At 53.5% G+C, this 18152-nt stretch overlaps 1 protein-coding gene across 1 annotated transcript in view; it reads left to right on the top strand.

The window, feature by feature from the left end:
- Positions 1-3396: 3396 nt before the first annotated feature.
- Positions 3397-18152, top strand: part of PKD1 (polycystin 1, transient receptor potential channel interacting) — a 78448-nt gene continuing 63692 nt past the window's right edge. Inside the window, exon 1 of the mRNA XM_050980023.1 lies at positions 3397-3661. Within this exon, the coding sequence (XP_050835980.1) occupies positions 3423-3661 (239 nt within the window). The 5' untranslated portion in view covers positions 3397-3422. The remainder of the gene's footprint in view (positions 3662-18152) is intronic.

The following is an 18152-nucleotide window of genomic DNA, read 5'->3' as shown; positions in this document are numbered from 1 at the left end:
AACCGGCACCGGGAGCGGGCTGAGCCCGCCGGGGCCGGGCGATGGGAGCTCCCGGGTCTGCTGCTGCCATCGGGGCACGACTGGAGCAGGGACATGGGAAAAGGGGAGAAGCAGGAGCCAGGACTGGGTGTGGAGATGGTCCCTGTGGGCGTGACTCCTCAGGGAGTGTCACTGCCCCATTCCCAGTGTAACAAATCCATGGATGTGGCACTGGGAGATGGGTTAGGGCTTGGCAGGGCTGGGGGGATGGCTGGGCTCGGTGGTCTTTCCCAACTCCTACTGATCACAGTGATTATGTTTCTTGAGGAGCTGGTAGGATGGAAGAGAAAATACACTAAAATGTATTTAAGAAAATTGTTTATAAATGAAATGTTTGGCCCATTCAGCTGACTTGGCTAACATATACTCTAACAATGATTTGTGGTTTTTGATTTTTTGTTACAAAACAGGCTCAAAAATAGAGGCTGGCGTATCCTGCAGCTCTCGTGGGTGTTGGTACCTCCGTGTATTACCCTCAGCAAGCGGTTTTCCAACCTGAATAATTCCATGATTCTGTGATCACACAAGAAAGGGAGGCACAAAATGCAGCCACGTTTTGTGCCACAGCCTGCAGGGAGGGATAGAGCCACCTCCAACCTGGAGGAACAGGGATCCCCAGCTCCTCTGGGATCCCTGTGTCCCACTCCCACTGGAGCTCTTTCCCCCAGACACTGCTGAGATCAGCTCTGCTACTTCCACCAGGTGAGAGTTATTGCTGAGTGGGGAAATCACAGCAAATGGAGCTGTTACTGTGGCTGTGCATAAATACAGCTGCTCTCCAAGGGCCCACAGCTCTTGGCAAGGGACCTGAGAGGTCGAGAGGGGCTTTGTCCCTGCCTTTTGCAAACCCACACCAGGTGCAGTTGCATGGGTGCTGCTGGAGGTAGAAGGCTCCCTGTCCTGGCTCCAATCCAATTTCCAGCTACACTGTTCCCCCTCCATGGGCCACCGGCACACCTGGACAAGAAGGTGCCTGCATTGGCTGCTCATGGACCTGCCCCTGGTGCTGTAGGAGACAAACTGTGCTTCCTGGGCAGAACTGGGTGCTGGAGAGGGGCTCCAGGGCTGTCCAAAGCCATCTGCAGTGGTTTGGGGATCTGGATGCAGCAGGGACATTCCTGCTCAGCCACAGCTCTGTCACGTTCTGCTGAGCATGGTGTGTCTGGGATGTGCTGGGTGCCTGCATGCAGGACGGGGAGAATCAGCAGCCTCTTCACTGGGGTTTTAATTCTGCTTCAAGTAAACAGTGTTGAGAAACTCTCCTGTTCCCGCCAGTGGGAGGATCCAGCAGAATCCCTTCCCCACCACAAGCCCTTCCCAGCCTCGCAGTGAGCAGCAGCCTCCCAACCCCAGAGTGCATTTTCCACTTCCATCATTTTCCACAGCTGCTGTTTTAAACCCCAGCTCAGCGACAAGACTTTCCTCCAAGATGAAGAATCGTGATTTGATGTGAACAAATGATTTTCTCGCCACCATGTCAAGGTTTGCTCTCTCCTTGCACACTCACTCAAGTATTTCCTTGCTCACTGCCTCGTTACAGCTTGGCAGCCCTGGCTTTTGGAGGAGAGCCCTTAACTTCATTCCATCAGCTGGATTCCATTAGCCAGCTAATCTACTGATTACAATCCACACACAGGATATTTTCTCCTTGCTGTTATCTGAAGGAATATGGGCATCAGTACAAAAGAAAGGGAAAAGAACCCTACAAAAAGCAATTTACAATTGAGGGAGCGGAAATAAATATATCGTAGTCAGATGAGGAAATAGTAACCATGGAGCTATTTTGGGCACAATACATCATGCACAGGATGATGTGTCTTTCAAGCACATTTCAGGCCCAACATTCAAGGCACAAAATGTTTTTGGAAAGTAAATTCTCACATACATTAAGCACCATGCCAAGGAGGGGGGTTGGATGCTGTCAGGCTTTGCATTTCAGGTTTGTTCAGAGTTTGCATACAGGAAGCCAGAACCTCAGCAGGACAATCCCAAAGCTGAAACCACACAGGTGCTGGCAGATTCTGGATCAGGACCATCCTGGGTCAACCTCACTGGGCAGAGCCAGAGGTGGGGTCTTTTCCAACTTCAGTGATTCTGGGTGGGATTCATAGCCCACAGCGGATGAACACACAGTGCTGAAGGGCCAGTCCCTTGCTCCCTAGAGAATCCCACATACCCAAAATCACAAAAATCCTGCATGATTCAAACCCAAACCATCACCCTGGCTAACCCTTCTCTGTCCTGAGTAAACACAGCACAGGTGAAACACCAACAAATCAGGGTGCAATAATCAGCTGTCACAGCTCTTCCACCTTTTCCAAGTGGGACTGGTTTTGGGGAGATGCCCTCTGTAATGGTGCTTCCTTTGGTTGTGTGGAGATTTTATTTTAGTTATATTTTAAAATCAGAAATAATTCGGCTTCCCGAGGAGATGTTGTGTGTTGATGGATTGATCTCACCAGGTCTGAGCCACAGCCAGCGCCCGGGGCCATTGCAGGGTGAAAGTGACATTGAAACCTGACAGATTTGCTGTGTTTGATGCTGAAAAAAAAACGCACTGGAAAGTACCTGCCTCGTTTTTCCTCTCTCTCCCCGAGGTACCCGAGTTACCTGCCGTGCTGGGGGTGTGACACACACCCTGCAGCCCGTACTGCATCCCACAGCCTCGGGGAGGGCTCAGGCGGGCACACCGCCCTGTGTGCCCAGGCACCGGGACACAATTCCCGGCCGCATTCTGTGCCCTGCCCGCTGTCTGAGCTGCCCCCCACGGGGATAGCCCTTGTTACCCGGGATTCTCCTGACCCGGGGATGCTCATGTTCCCCGGGATGCTTCTGTCCTCAGCATGGCTCCTGTGTCCAGGCTCCTCTTTCTCTCGGGGTGTTCCTGCCCCAGGGACAGCCCTGTCCCCCGGGACCCTCGTGTCCCACGGGATCCCCCCGGTCCTAGGACATCCCTTCCCCGTGGCATCCCCCGGTTCCTAGGACACCCCTTTCCCACGGGATCACATCCCCACGGGATCCCGCTGTTCCCGGAACACCCCTGTGCCCCGAGATGCCGCCTGCCCCCCGGGACACCCCTTTCCCACGGGATCCTGCTGCTGCCGGGACCCGCGGTGCCCGCGGTGCCGGGCCGGAGCGGGGGCGGCCCGGGCTGGAGCGGCGCCGTGTTTCCGCCGGGCGGGAGGCGGAGCGGGGGCGGCCGCGGCCGGGCGGAGCAGCAGAGCCGAGCGGCGCCGGGCCGGGCCGGGGCTGTCAGCGCGGCGAGCGGGGCCCCAGCGGGCCGGGCCATGGCGGGCGGGCGCTGAGGCGGCGGCGGAGCGCGGCGGGGCGGGCGGCCGGGCCGGCGGCGGCGCGCCGGGGCCATGCCATGCCCGTAGGGAGAGATGCCTTTGGGAAATGGAGCCACCGGAGCACAGCGCAAACATGGCGCCCCGCGGCTGCCGCTGCCGGGCTGGTGCCTGCTCTGCTCGCTGCTGTGCGGGGGGCTCGCCGCGACCCCGGCCCCCGCCTGCCGGCCCTGCGCCCCGGGCTGTGCCTGCGCCGCGCCCGCCTGCGCCGTCAACTGCTCGGCCCGCGGCGTGGAGAGCCCGGGGGCCGCCGTGCCCCCCGCCGCCACCGCGCTGTGAGTACCGGGCACGGCCGGGGGCGAGGGGTGCATGGAGCGGGGGGGCTCCGAGCCGCGAGTTTGCTTCGGGGGGTTCCGTGTTGGGGAGTTTGGTTCAGGGGGTTTGGTTCGAGAGGTTCCGAGCCGGGAGTTTGGTTCGGGGGGCTTCCGTGTTGGGGAGTTCCGTGTTGGGGAGTTTGGCTCGGGGAGTTTGGTTCGGGGGGTTCCGTGTTGGGGAGTTTGGTTCGGGGGGTTCTGTGCTGGGGACTTTGGTTCGGGAGGTTCCTTGCCAGGAGTTTGGTTGGGAGGTTCCGTGTTGGGGACTTTGGTTCGGGGGGGTTCCGTGTTCGAGAGTTGGGTTCGGGGGGTTCCGTGTTGGGGAGTTTGGTTCGGGGGGTTCCGTGTTCGAGAGTTGGGTTCGGGGGGTTCCGTGTTGGGGAGTTTGGTTCGGGGGGTTCCGTGTTCGAGAGTTGGGTTCGGGGGGTTCCGTGTTCGAGAGTTGGGTTCGGGGGGTTCCGTGTTCGAGAGTTGGGTTCGGGGGGTTCCGTGTTCGAGAGTTGGGTTCGGGAGGTTCCGTGTTCGGGGGTTCCGTGTTCGGGAGGTTCTTGGGCAATAACGGGAGCAGGGTGTGAGGGAAGGAGTGTTTGAATTAATTGGGGGTTAAACACGCTTTAAAGCAAATCCGAAAGACGCAGCTAAGACGTAAGGAGCGTTTCTCCTGGAAGCGCTGGGATGGGATGACAGATGTGTTTGTGTCTGGCTGCTGTGGGTCGGTCGGTCAGGCGTGTTCGTGGAGGGGCTCTGGAATGGGCCATGTGCTCTGTCACTGAAATCAGCTCGCTGCGTGACGCAAAAAACAGACGTAGGGGAAAAGTTTGGTTTTCCATAGGGAGCAGATTTCAGTTCTTGAGGAGACAAAAGCATCAAGTGATTCATATAAGAAAGATGACGTGGGGCCTGGCGCGGTGGATAGATCTCACATGAACTAATTTCTGGTGGTATTTCGCTGTATTAAGGGTCTGCTTCTCTATTTGGACATTCTTAACTAAGCTTCCACTTTTAGTGTCAATACAGAGATACTGCAGAAGTTGTGGAGTACCACAGCAAACACACATTGTAGGTTTTGCAGGCTGTGTCTGGGCTAACTTGGGGAAAATGTGCACATCTCTAAATCCAGCAGCCAAGGTGTTTTCCAGCTCTTTTCTTGCTAGATATATTTAGACTTCTGCAAACAAACCAGCCATTGTTTGTTGCAGAAAGTCCCAAACTGGAAAAGACTGGTTTTTATTAAGGAGGTTCTGGGTTTCTGTTATCTGTTGATGGTTTGAGATGGGGCTCTGCAGCTCCCCAGGCTGGTCATTGTGGAGCAGCCTCCTGAAGGCTGTGACGATCAGTCCTTCATTTGGCTTTTTGAGGATTTGGGGCCATGACAATGTGTTTCTGTGGTTATTAATGTTGGTAGTAAGTGTTGGAGGCTATGTTATTGTTGTTCAGAAGCGCTGAGTTGTAAAAGCTCCCAGAAAGTTTTGGGTATTGTGCAGTGACAGATGGAAGTGGGACAGAAAGCTCTTGCAGGTGAACAAAACCATGGGAAGGGGAAATGCTCCAGAGCAATGGATGGTGTTTGTGGCACATGTTCTGATTGCAGAAGTGTTTGTGTAGGGCACAGAGCTCGTGTTTGGAGTTCAGGCTGTGGAGTCATCCCTGTCAGGCAGCTCATCACTATGTGTGCTGGTCCAGTTCTGAGGGCTGGGCTAAGATGTGCTGAAGTTTCTTTCAGGTTTACTGCCCTGTTTGGCCTCCTGGTGATGGCAGAGAATGCAGGTGCACCCACTCTCCTTATAACCATGAAGAGTTTACAGATTCATTCCTGTTGGGATGGAAGGGACCCTGGCTCATGGCTCAGTGAGGTTATGCAACTGGTTTTGCCTAATAATTTCACATTGCCTTTGTTGAACACGGACTGATAAATAACGTTTATATATTCTCTCGTTAGAGGGAAAATATTTTTTAATATCTCAACAACCCCTTTTCAAAAAATTAATTATTCTGAACTAAAAGCAGCCTTTAGGAAGGCCGAGTTCTGAAAATTCCCAACGCCAGAATTCCCGGCCATTTGCTCGCAGCAGCACTCGGCGACTGCGATTCCGAATTTCTGGCTGTAGAAGCGAGGCCTAGGAAATGAATTCCTCTTGTATCCGACGTTTTAGACAGAGCAGCTTGGAGGAAATAAATGCCAACTGCGGCCGCGCTGTTACCAGGAGCTCGGGGAAGTGTCCCATCCAAAGAATCACTAAGGAAATGGGCTCTGCTGCTCGCAGACACCACATACCTCGCTGGAAGCAGCCTCCAGGCAGACCGAGTGGGAATATTGGCCCCTTCCCATGGCCAGAGTCAGGTTCTTGAAGTGTAACGCAAAGTCTGGCTGGAACCAGGAGCAAAGGCTGTTTTTCCAAATAATCCGCAGTGCGCGGATCTGAACTGGGGCAGCGAGGCTTCCAGTGGCAGCATTTGCACTTCTGAGCTCCTGCATCCCAGGAATGCTCTGATCCATCTCTTTTCAAGTGCTTTGCTCTCAGCGCTGCCGGATTTTGTTCGCATTTATTTGAGCCTGAGCTGTTTCTTGAGCTTTCATCGCTTATTTCGTTCCCCGAGTGGAAATGAATCTCATCAAGGCTTTCCGACTTCCCCTTGCAAATACTGATTCTTTCTGACACATCTTCGGTGTCGTGGCAGGTTTGAAGTGGAAATTAGAATCCCGATGTAAAAGGATGGGAGTGGAAACTTCCTTTCTTTTCCCCTCATCAGGATGGAATAGTGTTTGTGGATGGGTGAGAAGGAGAAGCTGGGATCAGAGGAGCTCTGCTGTCGCCAGGCTCCTGCAGAAGCAGATTTGGGGATCAGAACTTTCATCCAAAACCCTGTGGGGTTTTTTGTGGATTTGGCACTGAGCCCTGGGGTTGCACTGCCCAGCCGGTGACTTCACCTAAATAAACCTTAAAATGAACAGATCCTATGATTCAGGAACCTGCAGTCTGGTATTTTAAATTTCAAGGGTCAGCAGCGATTGGTAGATTTCGATATTATTACATGATGCAGGAAAAGCCTTTTCAAGGCTTGGGGTGTCTTCAGAAGCTATAAGGGGAAAAACAAAATTCCAGTTTCAATTAAAATCGAATTCAGGTAAACCCACAGGCAGTGCAGTGTCTGTACAGTAGTATCCAGGCCACAAAAGCAAAACAGCTCTGTTGCTGTTCCTGGAAAAAACTGAGGCAGCCTGGAATGTCATTCTTGTAGGGAGCCATAGCCCAGCGAAAACAAGGCTGCGTTTCTCTTTTGTAAGAAATTTTGGAGAGGGAAAAAGGCCCAAATGAGGTGCTAGATAAATATTTTGCCAGCGAGATTCTTTCAGCCTGTGGAAGGGACCAGTCCCATAAGCAGCTCGTAGCTATAGTCTGAGTGTGAACAAGGAGACAATTCTGTGGTGTGGTGTGGGAGCAGAACGGGCTCTGCTGTTAGAGAGGGCTGGGCTGTTTATTGTGCTCCTTCCTAAAGCTTCAGAGAACCCTCAGTGCTGTTCCCACGACTGAGACACTTTTTTACAAATTAAAACTTTTCTTAGTGGTGTTTCAAAGTGTATTAAGAGAAATGTCCAGCTCAGGAAGAGCAGGCATCCACCGGAGAGGCGCCTTTGAAGGTGCTCCTGCTCTGTGGCAAAAGTTGCAGTTGAATAATCCCAAGCAGCATCAACAAGTCTCGCTTTTATGATCTGTAGTTTGGTGCAGCCAAACCTACAAACCCTGGTAGTGACAAAACCCCCCATGTTAAAGAACTGAAATTAAACCTCTTGGACTCCCTGAGGCAGGAGGAGCTGCTGGTGAAACCCTCTGGGTTTCCTCTGACACCTGGTGTGTTTTTTCCTGTGCACTGTTTACACTGATTTTTCCCTGTGTTTCCTGAAATTTTTAAGTTTCCTGGTGGTCTCTTTCTGTGTGTTGCTTTTTCCTTGCTGGAGTGAAAGTGAGGGCTGATCCTGCTCCTCTCCTGCTGGCTAGCCCCCAGCAGGTCTCTTTGCCTTTCACTCAGCTGCTTTCATTCTGCTCTCACAAAGAGTGGATTTGAAAGAAAACCACTCACTCAGAAGGTAGAACTCATATGGTTTGCTAATGCTCCTCTGCCTTTTATCCCCTTTTAATGGGATTCCTTGTTTTATCTCTTGTCATGCCACGTTTTCCACGCTGTGGTTTCCATAACGCGTCTCGGCGTCATCCTTTCTCCGTTCCTCCAGGCTTTGTTGTCCTTTGATGGATTGTTGCAGTTCAGCTTGATTTTGTGTTTTATTTACTCCACATGTCCCCAAACATTTATCTGAGTTGTAGTAAGTGAGTAACAAAGTGAGCAGGGGAAGAAGGACAGCTCGGGAGCAAAGCTGTGCATTCCAGTGCCAGGGTGGAGCAGGCTGGGAGCTGCCTGGATCTTGCTCTCAATGTGAGGAGAGTGCACGGAGCAGTGTGGGCAGTAGGGTGGGTTCTGGGGCACGCAGCACTTGTGAGTTATTCCCTCCTGATTTTAGGCAGGCTGTCAGGCTCAGAGGGAAAATTTCCCGTCTCTTCCCCAGTGGAAAGTTGGCAGCTCCGCTCCCAGGCTGTGCTCACGGTGCTGTTGCTGTTCAGAGGAACGGCTGCTGCTGCTCACCAGCCCACCCATTTCTCCCCCCACATCAAACCACCCTCCTCTCCCTCCCCACCATCCCTCCCTTCTCTCCAGCCCTTGCTGAAATGTGGCTCCAAGGCTGGAAAGCCGCAGTGGCTGTGGAGCTGCCGGCCACGCTCCCCTTCAGCTGCACGGACGAGCTGTGCCCAAGGTCACTAGCCTGTCCCAAAGGAGGGTGGTGGTGTCCTACCAGACCCCTCCAGCCCTCATTTCTCATCCTTCCCCTGCAGTAAAGAATGAGCCTGTTTTTCATATCGAATCACTGCTCTTTTACGTAGATGCTGAAGAGAAGTTGGCACCCCTGCTTGCCAAAACTAAAAATGTCAGTTGAAACATAATGTAAGTTTTTTGCTTTGCAAAGGGCACAAAAAGCAAAACTCATGTGATTGCTGCCATTCACGTTTATTTAAGAATAGCTGTCATCAGGAAGAGCATCAAAAGCGTGCAAGCTGTAGCATTTGCAGTGTATTTTTAGGAGCCGTGACCAGTAAAGAGATTCTGTCATGGAATCACAGGATCCTGGAATAGTTGGGTTGGGAAAGGACCTTAATGAGCATCTCATTTCACTCCTCTGCTCTTGGCAGGGACACCTTCCTTTAGACCTGGTTGCTCCAAGCCCTGGCCAGCCTGGCCTTGGGCATTTCCAGGGATCCAGGGGCAGCCACAGCTGCTCTGGGCACCCTGTGCCAGGGCCTGCCCACCCTCACAGGGAGGAATTTTTTCCATATATCAAACCTCAGTTTTTCCTCTTTCAGTGACCTGTCCTGTCACTACAGGTCCTGATGGACAGTCCCTCTCTGGCCTCCCTGTGGCCCTTTCAGATACTGGAAGGTGCTGTGAGCTCTCTGTGCATGCTGAACTTCCTCAGCTTTCCAGCTTTTCCCTTTCCCTTGAAAGATCACATCCTTTTTGATAACGTGCAGATAAGCAAAACACATAATTAAAACAATTCCTCAGCCAGCTGTTTCTACTGCATTAACAGCAAAATAGTTGCCCTCAGGTTAGGAACAGGTAAATCTCCTCTGCTTCCTGGCATCAGGCCTCAGAAAAACCTCGCTGAGCTGAGCTGGGCAGGGAAGTTTCAGACGTGGCATATGGTCCTGTGTGATTGTGTGTAACCTGCTGTCATGTTGAATTCAATTAGCAGCCCGTGCTAAGGCAGTGTGATAGCTGGGGTGGCGACAGGACTGGATGCTCATTCACTCCGTGTAGCAGATCTCCCACCTACAGCATTTCTGGGGGCTGGAGCGTGGCCCTGCTGTCCCTGCAGGCTGTGCAGGTTTGGGAGCTGGTGGATCCTCAGTTCTCACTGCAGTTGTGCTGGCAGATGCTCTGCAGGACCATGGGGACAGGGCTGTGCTGGCTCTCCCAGCAGCCACAGCCTGCAGCAGCTCGTTCCTGCAGGGCAGCCTGGGGTGACACGGGGTCTGGATCCGAGCCACGACTCCGCCAGCCAGTTCCTATTCATCCAGAGTTGTCCCTGGCCACCACACCGTGGCCTTGTTTCTCCTGGTGACAGCTGGCAGCTCGTTTTCTGCCAGCCTGTGCAGGCAGCTCCTTGTGTGGAGAAGCACTCTGCTCTGTGAGGTGCAGTCTGTGTGTCAGTGATGGAATCACAGAGTCCAATCCCTGGTTTGGAAGGGACATTTCCAGGGTGGGGTTTGAAGCCGTCCCTGAGCCTGTGCCCACCTCCTTGGACAGAGCTCCTGGTCCTTACAGAGCACCAGGAGAGCTGGAGAGGGACTTGTGACGAGGGCATGGAGTGCCAGGACAAGGGGGAATGGTTTCACACTGACAGAGGGAAGGGTTGGATGGAATATTGGGAGGAAATTGTTCCTTGTGAGGTTGCCTTGAGCAGCTGGCAGTGCCGAGGGCCGGATTAGACAGGGCTTGGAGTGACCTGGGACAGTGGAAGGTGTCCCTGCCCATGGCAGGGGTGGCACTGGATTCCTTTGAGGTCCCTCCCAGCCCAGAGCTTTGGGTGATCCCCTGGTTCTGTGGTACTTGCAGATCCCCAGCAATGGCCTCTTCCCAGCTCCATTGCAACATCCCTGGCAGCCCCTCAGCCTTGGCTCCCACAGGATCCCTGTGGCTGCTCCGGGCTCCTCTGGCAGGGACAGCACCAGCATCCAGAGGCAAAGGAGGGTTCTCCCTGCAGGGACAGGCAGTGGCTCCTCTCCGTCCTGCCCCTGGCCTGGGGGGTTGCCAGGGATGCTGTGGAGCACTGTCCCAGGGCTCGGGGCTCTGCTCCTGCTGGCAGTGGGTTCTGCTCCTGCTGGGAATGGGTTAACCGAGCTGCTCGGGGATTCTCTTCCTACTGGAATGGGTTAACTGGGCTGCTCAGGGGCTCTGCTCCTGCTGGGAATGGGTTCTGCTCCTCCTGGAAAGGGTTCTGCTCCTGCTGGAATGGGTTCTGCTCCTCCTGGCATGGGTTCTGCTCCTGCTGGAATGGGTTAAGCGGGCTCCTGGAATGGGTTCTGCTCCTCCTGGAAAGGGTTCTGCTCCTGCTGGAATGGGTTCTGCTCCTGCTGGAATGGGTTCTGCTCCTGCTGGAATGGGTTCTGCTCCTCCTGGAATGGGTTCTGCTCCTGCTGGAACGGGTTAAGCGCTGCCCGGGCGCAGCCGTGGGAGTGGCGCTGCGAGGAGCGGACCCAGGGTGTGGGCTGAGTCCTCCGGAGGGAGGAACCCGAGGAACAGCTAAGCCTGGGAAAGCAGAGCCCAGCCGGATCGTGTTGGCCAAAGCTGAGCGTTTCTCTCTCAAACCACGCCTCGGCAAGGGGGTGGAGTGAGGCCGGGCTGGAGCTGCGGATGTTGGTTTGGGGCAGGTTGGTGAAAGCGTTTGTGTGCTGTCCCGGGAGATTCCTGCGCTGACAGCCCCAGGGTGGTGAGCTGGGGGGATGATCCCTTGATCCCTAAAACCGTGGTGGGGGCACGTGAATTCCTTTGAGAGCTGGAAAAAAAAATCCCGTGATTTTTATTTTTTCTTTTTTGTGTGTGTATTTATGTAGTGCAGAAATGCTGCTTGAAGAAGCACTCCAGAAGTGCCTGGTTTTGTATTTTTGTACCTCTGCATTCACCTGCTCACCTCGCAGCTGGCTGGGTGTGTGTTAGGGCTTGAATGCAGCCTTTCCACGTGTGGCTTGGAAAATCCAGCTGTTCATTCCTGCCTCTGCTCCCAAATGCCACATCACATTTCCTAGAGCAGGGTGCCCATCCTGGCACAGGGGCGTTGTGGCTCTCAGGTGGGGCTGTCAGGAGAGAGGCCAAACAAGCCTTCCCTTGCAGGGGATGCTCTTGGCCCAAAGTGCAGCCCAGGGCTGGCACCCACAGTCCTGCTGGCAGTGGGACCATTGCTGTCACTCCGGGAATGTCCCAGGTTTTCCCTCCCGGGTTGCTCCATGAGCAGGGGCTGTGTGGCTGTTTGGGAGCAGAGGGAGCCATCCAGGCACGCTGTGCAGGCTGTGCCAGGATCTCTGTGGGGTGATAAGAGCAGGAATCCCAGCCCTGTTCCGTGCCACGTGCTCCCAGCACAGTGCCTGTGCCACATTTCCTCTCCTGGGGCTTGGAGAGCCCAGGGAACAGCTGGAAACCACAATGGGAGGCAGAGTGGAGTCTCTAAGGAAAGCGTTGCAGCCACACTCCCCCCTCTCTGCTGTGCTTTGCACTCCCTCTGACACCTCTGCTTCAGCTTTTGTTTGACCAGAAGAGGAGAGGGACAGGGCTTTTAGGGTGGTGATGGCCTTGCCACCCCCAGACAGGTCCCAGGGGCACAGGGGACCTGGTGAAAGGCTCTGAGCTCTGGCAGAGCCTGTGCAGGCAGTGTGGTGCTGCTGGCCCTCGGCAGAGTTGGGTTTCACCCCTCCCCAGATGATAAAAGGGTTGGAAAGCTTTGTGGAAAGAGTGAGCTTGCAAAGGAGGAGTTTGGATGTGGAAAGAGCAATCAATGGCACCTTCCATGTTTCCTATTGCTGTACCAGCTCTGGGCTCTCGTGGATTGGTGCAGGCACAGCCAAAGGGCAGCTCTTACCTGAGAGCTGCTCGTGATCCAGGCAATCCTGCCAAAGCATCAGCTTGGAACTTGGGCACTGGCCTTTGAGGGTGGCAGAGCTGCTGCCATCCCAGGCTCCTCAGTGATTCCAGCAGGATGCACAGTGACTCCTCAGTGATTTGTGTCCCAGAACTGCCCTCACAGCTAAAAAGAAATCTCCTATTCCCTAAAGCCAAACACAGCACTCCTCTGAAATATGATGCAGAGTGATTCCCTGGGAGAACAGTTTCCATTGGAAAATATCTTGGCTCCCACCCAGTGGGATATTATCTTTGCTCTGTGAAGCAGTTGTGGAGGACAGCCTGTTGCTGCTACCTGGGTGATTTTCTGGAAGGGGACTCTTAACATAAGCAGGAGTTGGTGGAGCCATTAGTCAGGATCCCTTCTGAGCTCCTTCTCTACACAGCAGAGAGAAGATTCCCTGTCCTGCCAGACTCTGGAGACAGCTGCAAATAGAGAGCCACTGCCATGAGAAGAGTGGTGCTGGCCAGAGATTCATAAGTAATGAATTAAATCTGTGCAGAGCAAAGGTTCCTATCAGAGTGTGGGAACATTATTTTACTCCTACAGAGGGAAAACATGAAGACAGTGGCTTTATAGGCTGAGCTCTGCGACCTCTGATTGCATGGATCGGTGCAAAGGTTGGATCAGAAGTCTTAAAAAAATTACTGTAGACAAAACTGAGGTGGGAAAACAAAAGCTGGGAGAGGCCAAGGGTTAGGCTTTGTTAGTCTCTGAGTTGTGTTAAGAAAATTCACTGTAGCTGGTATCTGTGGTGGATTGTGTTCCTACAGCAGCGAGGAAGGGCTTCATCTAAGGAAAATTAAAAGGAAAGGTGCTTCTCCTGTGTGCAGGAAGGCTGTGCAGGGCATAGCACAGATCCAGCAGCACCGTGGAGACAAAGCTGGAGCTGTCTGGGTGGCACTCGAGGTTCTGCTGGGCTGACACAAGACAATTCCCAAGGTTTAATTGAGAGGGAGGACACACCCTGCTTTCTGCAGGGAGTGCCAGGAGCATGGCTGGCTCCTGAATCTGTGTTTTGTACAACACAATAACTTCAGTAGCCCAACAGCCAGAGCCCGAGCTCCAAAGCCCTTGCTGCGCTCCCTCCTATCACTCCCTGCATCCAGTAATTAACCATTGCTTGGAAAGCTCTGTGCCTTTCCAGAGCTTGCAGGACATGAGCTGTCAAGGTGGCAGTGCCACTGGCCTTGGTAGTTGAATTTCTGAGTACGTGCACAGATTGCATCTGACAGAGACACAAATGAAAGGGACATTAACTTGGCTTGGTTTGCTTTGTGTGTAGTGCCCCGTGCTGAGCAGCCAGTCAGCTGGGAATATTTCCCTCTGGCACGAGTTATCTTTGCAGCAATTGAAGGGTTAATTACAGCTGGCCATCAGATCTCTCAGATGAGCCAGCAGAGCCCACTGCTGTGCTCTGTCTTGCTGTGGATAAGCCAGACACATCCGAGTCTGTAGCTTGATCCCATCACTTCAGAGGGAGCTGGGAGAGTTGGGAAATTCCTCTCCCAACGCCCACTCCTGCAGGACCCCCAGCTTCCCCTGAGCCAGCTCCACTCTGGCTGCTTGGGAAGGACATTCCAGAGGATCTTTTCACAGAATCCCAGGATCATTTCGGTTGGAAAACACCTCGGAGCTCATTGAGTCTGACCTGTGGCCGATTCCCCTTTAGAGGATGGGCAGCCCAGCTCTGGATCCTCCTCTCCCAGGTGGGTGCTCTGATCAGCACCTTCAGCTCCCTGTGCACACTGACCACAGTTCCTCGGCTCCCACAGAGCAGGGGGAGCTCCTGGAGCTGCTGTTCCCTCTCCTGGCTTGCTCTGCAGCTCCTGGGAGCTGCTGGATCCTGCAGCAGCCGTGGGGCTGTGAGCAAGGCCAGGAGGAGCTGCCCTGGGCAGTCAGGGGAGTGCAGTGCTTACCTTGGCTGGGGAGGGAGCCGAGCTACTGGGGGCAGTGTTGGCTAAGGGCTGGAGCAGGGGAAGCAGGACTCCTGCTTTTGTTTGCAGTCTGACCCTGCTGCTGCGGGCTGGGCTCTCAGGGATTCCTCTGCATCCCTCTCCCTGACTGAGCCGGGGGGGCTGAGGCTTCCTTGGGTGTTGTCCTGGTTGGTTGTGGGAATTGGGTGCTTGTGGAGTGCTTGGCTGCCCTGGATTTGTCATTCCTTCTTGCCTGGTGCTCTGCCATCCTCGTGAGGAGGCAGTAGAACATCCCCCAGCAGCTCCTGGGAAGGTGAATCTTCACCCTGAGCAGGGTGAGCAGCAGGGCAGCAAAAGGGAGATGTGGGCTCACTTTGACAGGTTCATTGGTGCCCTTGGTCCTGCCTTCCCAACCCTCCCTGGGCTTCAGCCTCTCCATCCTCATCCTCTGAACCAAACACAGCCTTGTGCTGGGGGAACTTCCCAAGTGGCAGGTCCTGGAGCCAGCAGGGTCCTGCTGTGCTCCCACAGCTGCAGAACCATTAGTTTTGCTTTTAAAGCATCTGAAAAAGAAGCAAAGATTAATTTTCTGCCCAGCTTGTATTTTTTGCTCAGGGCAGACCCATCAGTTTCCTGAACAGAGACATCAGCCCCAGCTGGGAGGTCAGAGTTGTGTCCAGTGCAGGGGAGCAGCTCCTGGGAGGAGTGTGGCTGCATTTCAGTGTTCCCACTGGAGTTTGGGATGGCAGGGGTGGCTCCAGTCCTCCTCCTGGCTGCAAACCCACTTGTGCGCTTCTCTGGACTTCTTGGAGTCCAAATTCTGGCTGGTTCACAGGCTGTGTGACAGGAGAATCATGGAATAACACAATTGTTAAGGCTGGAAAAACCCTCCAAGATCACTGGGTCCAACCATTCCCCCAGCACTGCCAAGGCCACCACAAATCATGTCCTCAGCCATTCCTTGGACACCTCCAGGGATGGTGACTCCATCACCTTCCACTGCCTGACAACCCTTTCATGAAGAAACTCTTGCTGATGTCCAACCCCAGCCTCCCCTTCCTGTTTTCCAGCAGGGTGAGGCTGTAGGAGCTCCGTGCACAGGGCAGGGGAGGTGCCTGAGGTCACACAGGGAGTTTGTGTCCCAGCCCTGCCGTGTTCTGAGGTGCAGCAGAGTGTGACAAACACGTGGGGCCGGTGGGATGTGGAGGTCCTGCGGTGTGAGGTGATGGGCTGGGGCTGCTCAGGGACCCAGCTGGCCCTGGAGCATCTTCAGGGTGGTGGAGCTGCATCCCTGCTCCCATCCTGGCCCCAAGGGGGGCACAGCACGGCTGAGATGTTGGGTGGGTGTGGAAGGGGAATAGCAGCAGCTGTCACTGCATCCCTGTGCCTGCCTGTGAGGAGCTGGCCCTGCTCCTGGTGTCCCTGCAGGTCCCCCTGTGTCCCTGCAGGCAGCAGGATCCATTTGGTGGCACAAGGGGAGCCAGCTCCCATCCTGGGCCCGGGCTGGGGTTCTGGATTAATCATTAGTGCACTTAATGGGTGGTAGCTCAGAGCCAGAGCCATGCACATCACCTGAGACTCTGCACAGCACTCAGGGGGGATCAGGTGCTGGCACAGCTCTGCTGCCCAGATCTGGGGCTCCCAGGAGGCAGGAGGGAACGGAGGCAGTGGTTAATAGGTAGGATGGAGTTAATCATCCACTGAATTCCTCAGCTACAAGCTCTCTCCTCAGTATTTTTTCTGGTGCTGTTGCTGGAAAGGAAATGGGGGTATGTGGAGCAAAACCACACTTAACAGCTCACAGTAGCCCTGGTGTGTGCAGGATTTCTTGCCTTGTGCTGAGGGTGGAGCTCCCCTCTGAGAGGAGACGCTTGCATGGTCTGGCAGAGCTGAGCAGATATTTGCTGGGAGATTTGATATATCTGCACCTTTCCCTTTGGGTGCCTGGGCCAGGCCCTGGAGAAGGAAGTGTCTGCACTTTCACCTGCCTGAGACTCAGGAAAGATCTGTATTTTTCTCACAGTAGTCAATCCCCAACAACTCAGACAAAAGTGAGAAAAGTTATCTTAATTAATAAAATAGCAAGGATGCAATTACTTACAAAAGTCCAGCTCTGCCAGCCCAAACATGAGTCAACTACCTCTCATAAATCTTGAGATTAAAAAGAAACAAAAGAAGGCCCAATGCTGGTGCCTTCTATGTTTTGAGCCTGAACTCCCATGTAGGTGACACCTGGAAGCATCTGAAGAGATACAGGGCAATTATAGATCTCAACAAAACAGAAGGGAAGGAAAAAGTAGAGATTATAATTTAGTGGTAAATTATAAATTTAGTAGAGATTATAATTTAGATTATAATTTATAATGGTTCCAGGAGACAAGGGAATCCAGAACTTCTTTTAGGACAAAGACTGAGTGTATTTTTTAATTCTTTTTGGGATAAAGATGAGTGATGTAGAGCTACATACCATAGGACCAGGTACAGGAATTTTTCACAAGTGAGTGAAAAATAGCCCAGTTGGTGTTAGTCATGCTGCAGAATGTGTTAGCAGTTCAACAATGGCCTCAAACACTGAGTGGGATCCAATTGAAAGCCATAAAAAGTGAGGAAGTCTGGGCTTGGAACCTGTTCTTCTACCTGTGTACGCAGCTGTGCGTGGAGTAGCCGTGGCATAAACAGCCCAGGATGGTGTTGGGATTTCTTTTTACTCCATTAAACAGTTGTCACTTGTTTCCAAGGGTTTGGTTTGGTTGCTCCTCCTGTTTCCTCGTGCTCTGGTGGTGCTGCTCTCCACGCTGAGCTGGGCTGTGATGCTGGGTTAGAGCCCTGGGAGCAGTGGCTGTGTGGGTTACACAACCCCTGTGCAGGGAGCCCGCTGCAGGGAGGCAAGGCAGCAGTGTCCTCCTGGATCTGAGAGGAAGAGGGGTGCTATGGAAACCTAACTTGTTATTATTTTATGGGAATGAAATTTATTATTTCGCTCTTCTGCCTCACTTTGTGATTACGCCATGGAGCAATTTTTAGCCTTGGCAGGAACGTGGTTTAGCATAAGACCAGAGATGCAGCTGAACTCTGTCTGCTGCAAATCCTGAGAGCAGTGCTGTGTCTGGGGGAGCAGGGCAACTTCTCCTGCTGCTCATTTATGGCTGCCATCCTCCTCAGTGTTACTGAGGTGTCCAAAGTTTACCAAGGGTGTTTACCCAGCCCTTGCAGAGTGTCTGTGGAGCTGAGAGGGATCAGGCTGTGCTTTGGTGTCCTGCTGATCCGAGCCTGCCTGGGGAGCCTTCCAGTCCCTGCAGGGCTGGGAGCAGGGCACAGAGCACACTGCACACCCTGGCTCCTCGGGGCACTCTGTCTGTACCATTTTATTTCTCTTGGCCATGCCTTGGTGTTTCCTTGCTCTTCTTTCCCTTTTAAACAAAGCAAATTTGCTGGTGGTTTGTGTGTGCCGCGAACAACCTCTAACACAACCACCCTGGTGGCTTTCTGCAGAGCAGGGAAGAGCAATTTGGGATTTAATCATTAAACTGGCACAGTCCAGGACAGTTACCTGAACCTGCAGTGAAGCATCAGCCTTGGGCTTCTGCTTTAACCAGCATGAATTGAAACAACAACAACAACAAGATCAATCTGTTTTACTGCAGTGAAAAACGTCCATGAACTGTAAGGGGTGTGACTTTCTCTTGTTTAAGATGTCCCTGTCTGCTCCAGGGACATGGGCCCTGATGGGTCATGGTTTGTTTGCCCTTTCCTGGTGAGTTTTTCACTGTGTGATGTGTGGGGACTTTGGGTGTTGGACTTGCACCTGGAG

The sequence above is a fragment of the Serinus canaria genome, chromosome 14, assembly GCF_022539315.1.
Source record: "Serinus canaria isolate serCan28SL12 chromosome 14, serCan2020, whole genome shotgun sequence".
NCBI classification, from domain to species: Eukaryota; Metazoa; Chordata; class Aves; order Passeriformes; family Fringillidae; genus Serinus; species Serinus canaria.
This window is presented reverse-complemented; position numbering and strand designations above follow the sequence as displayed.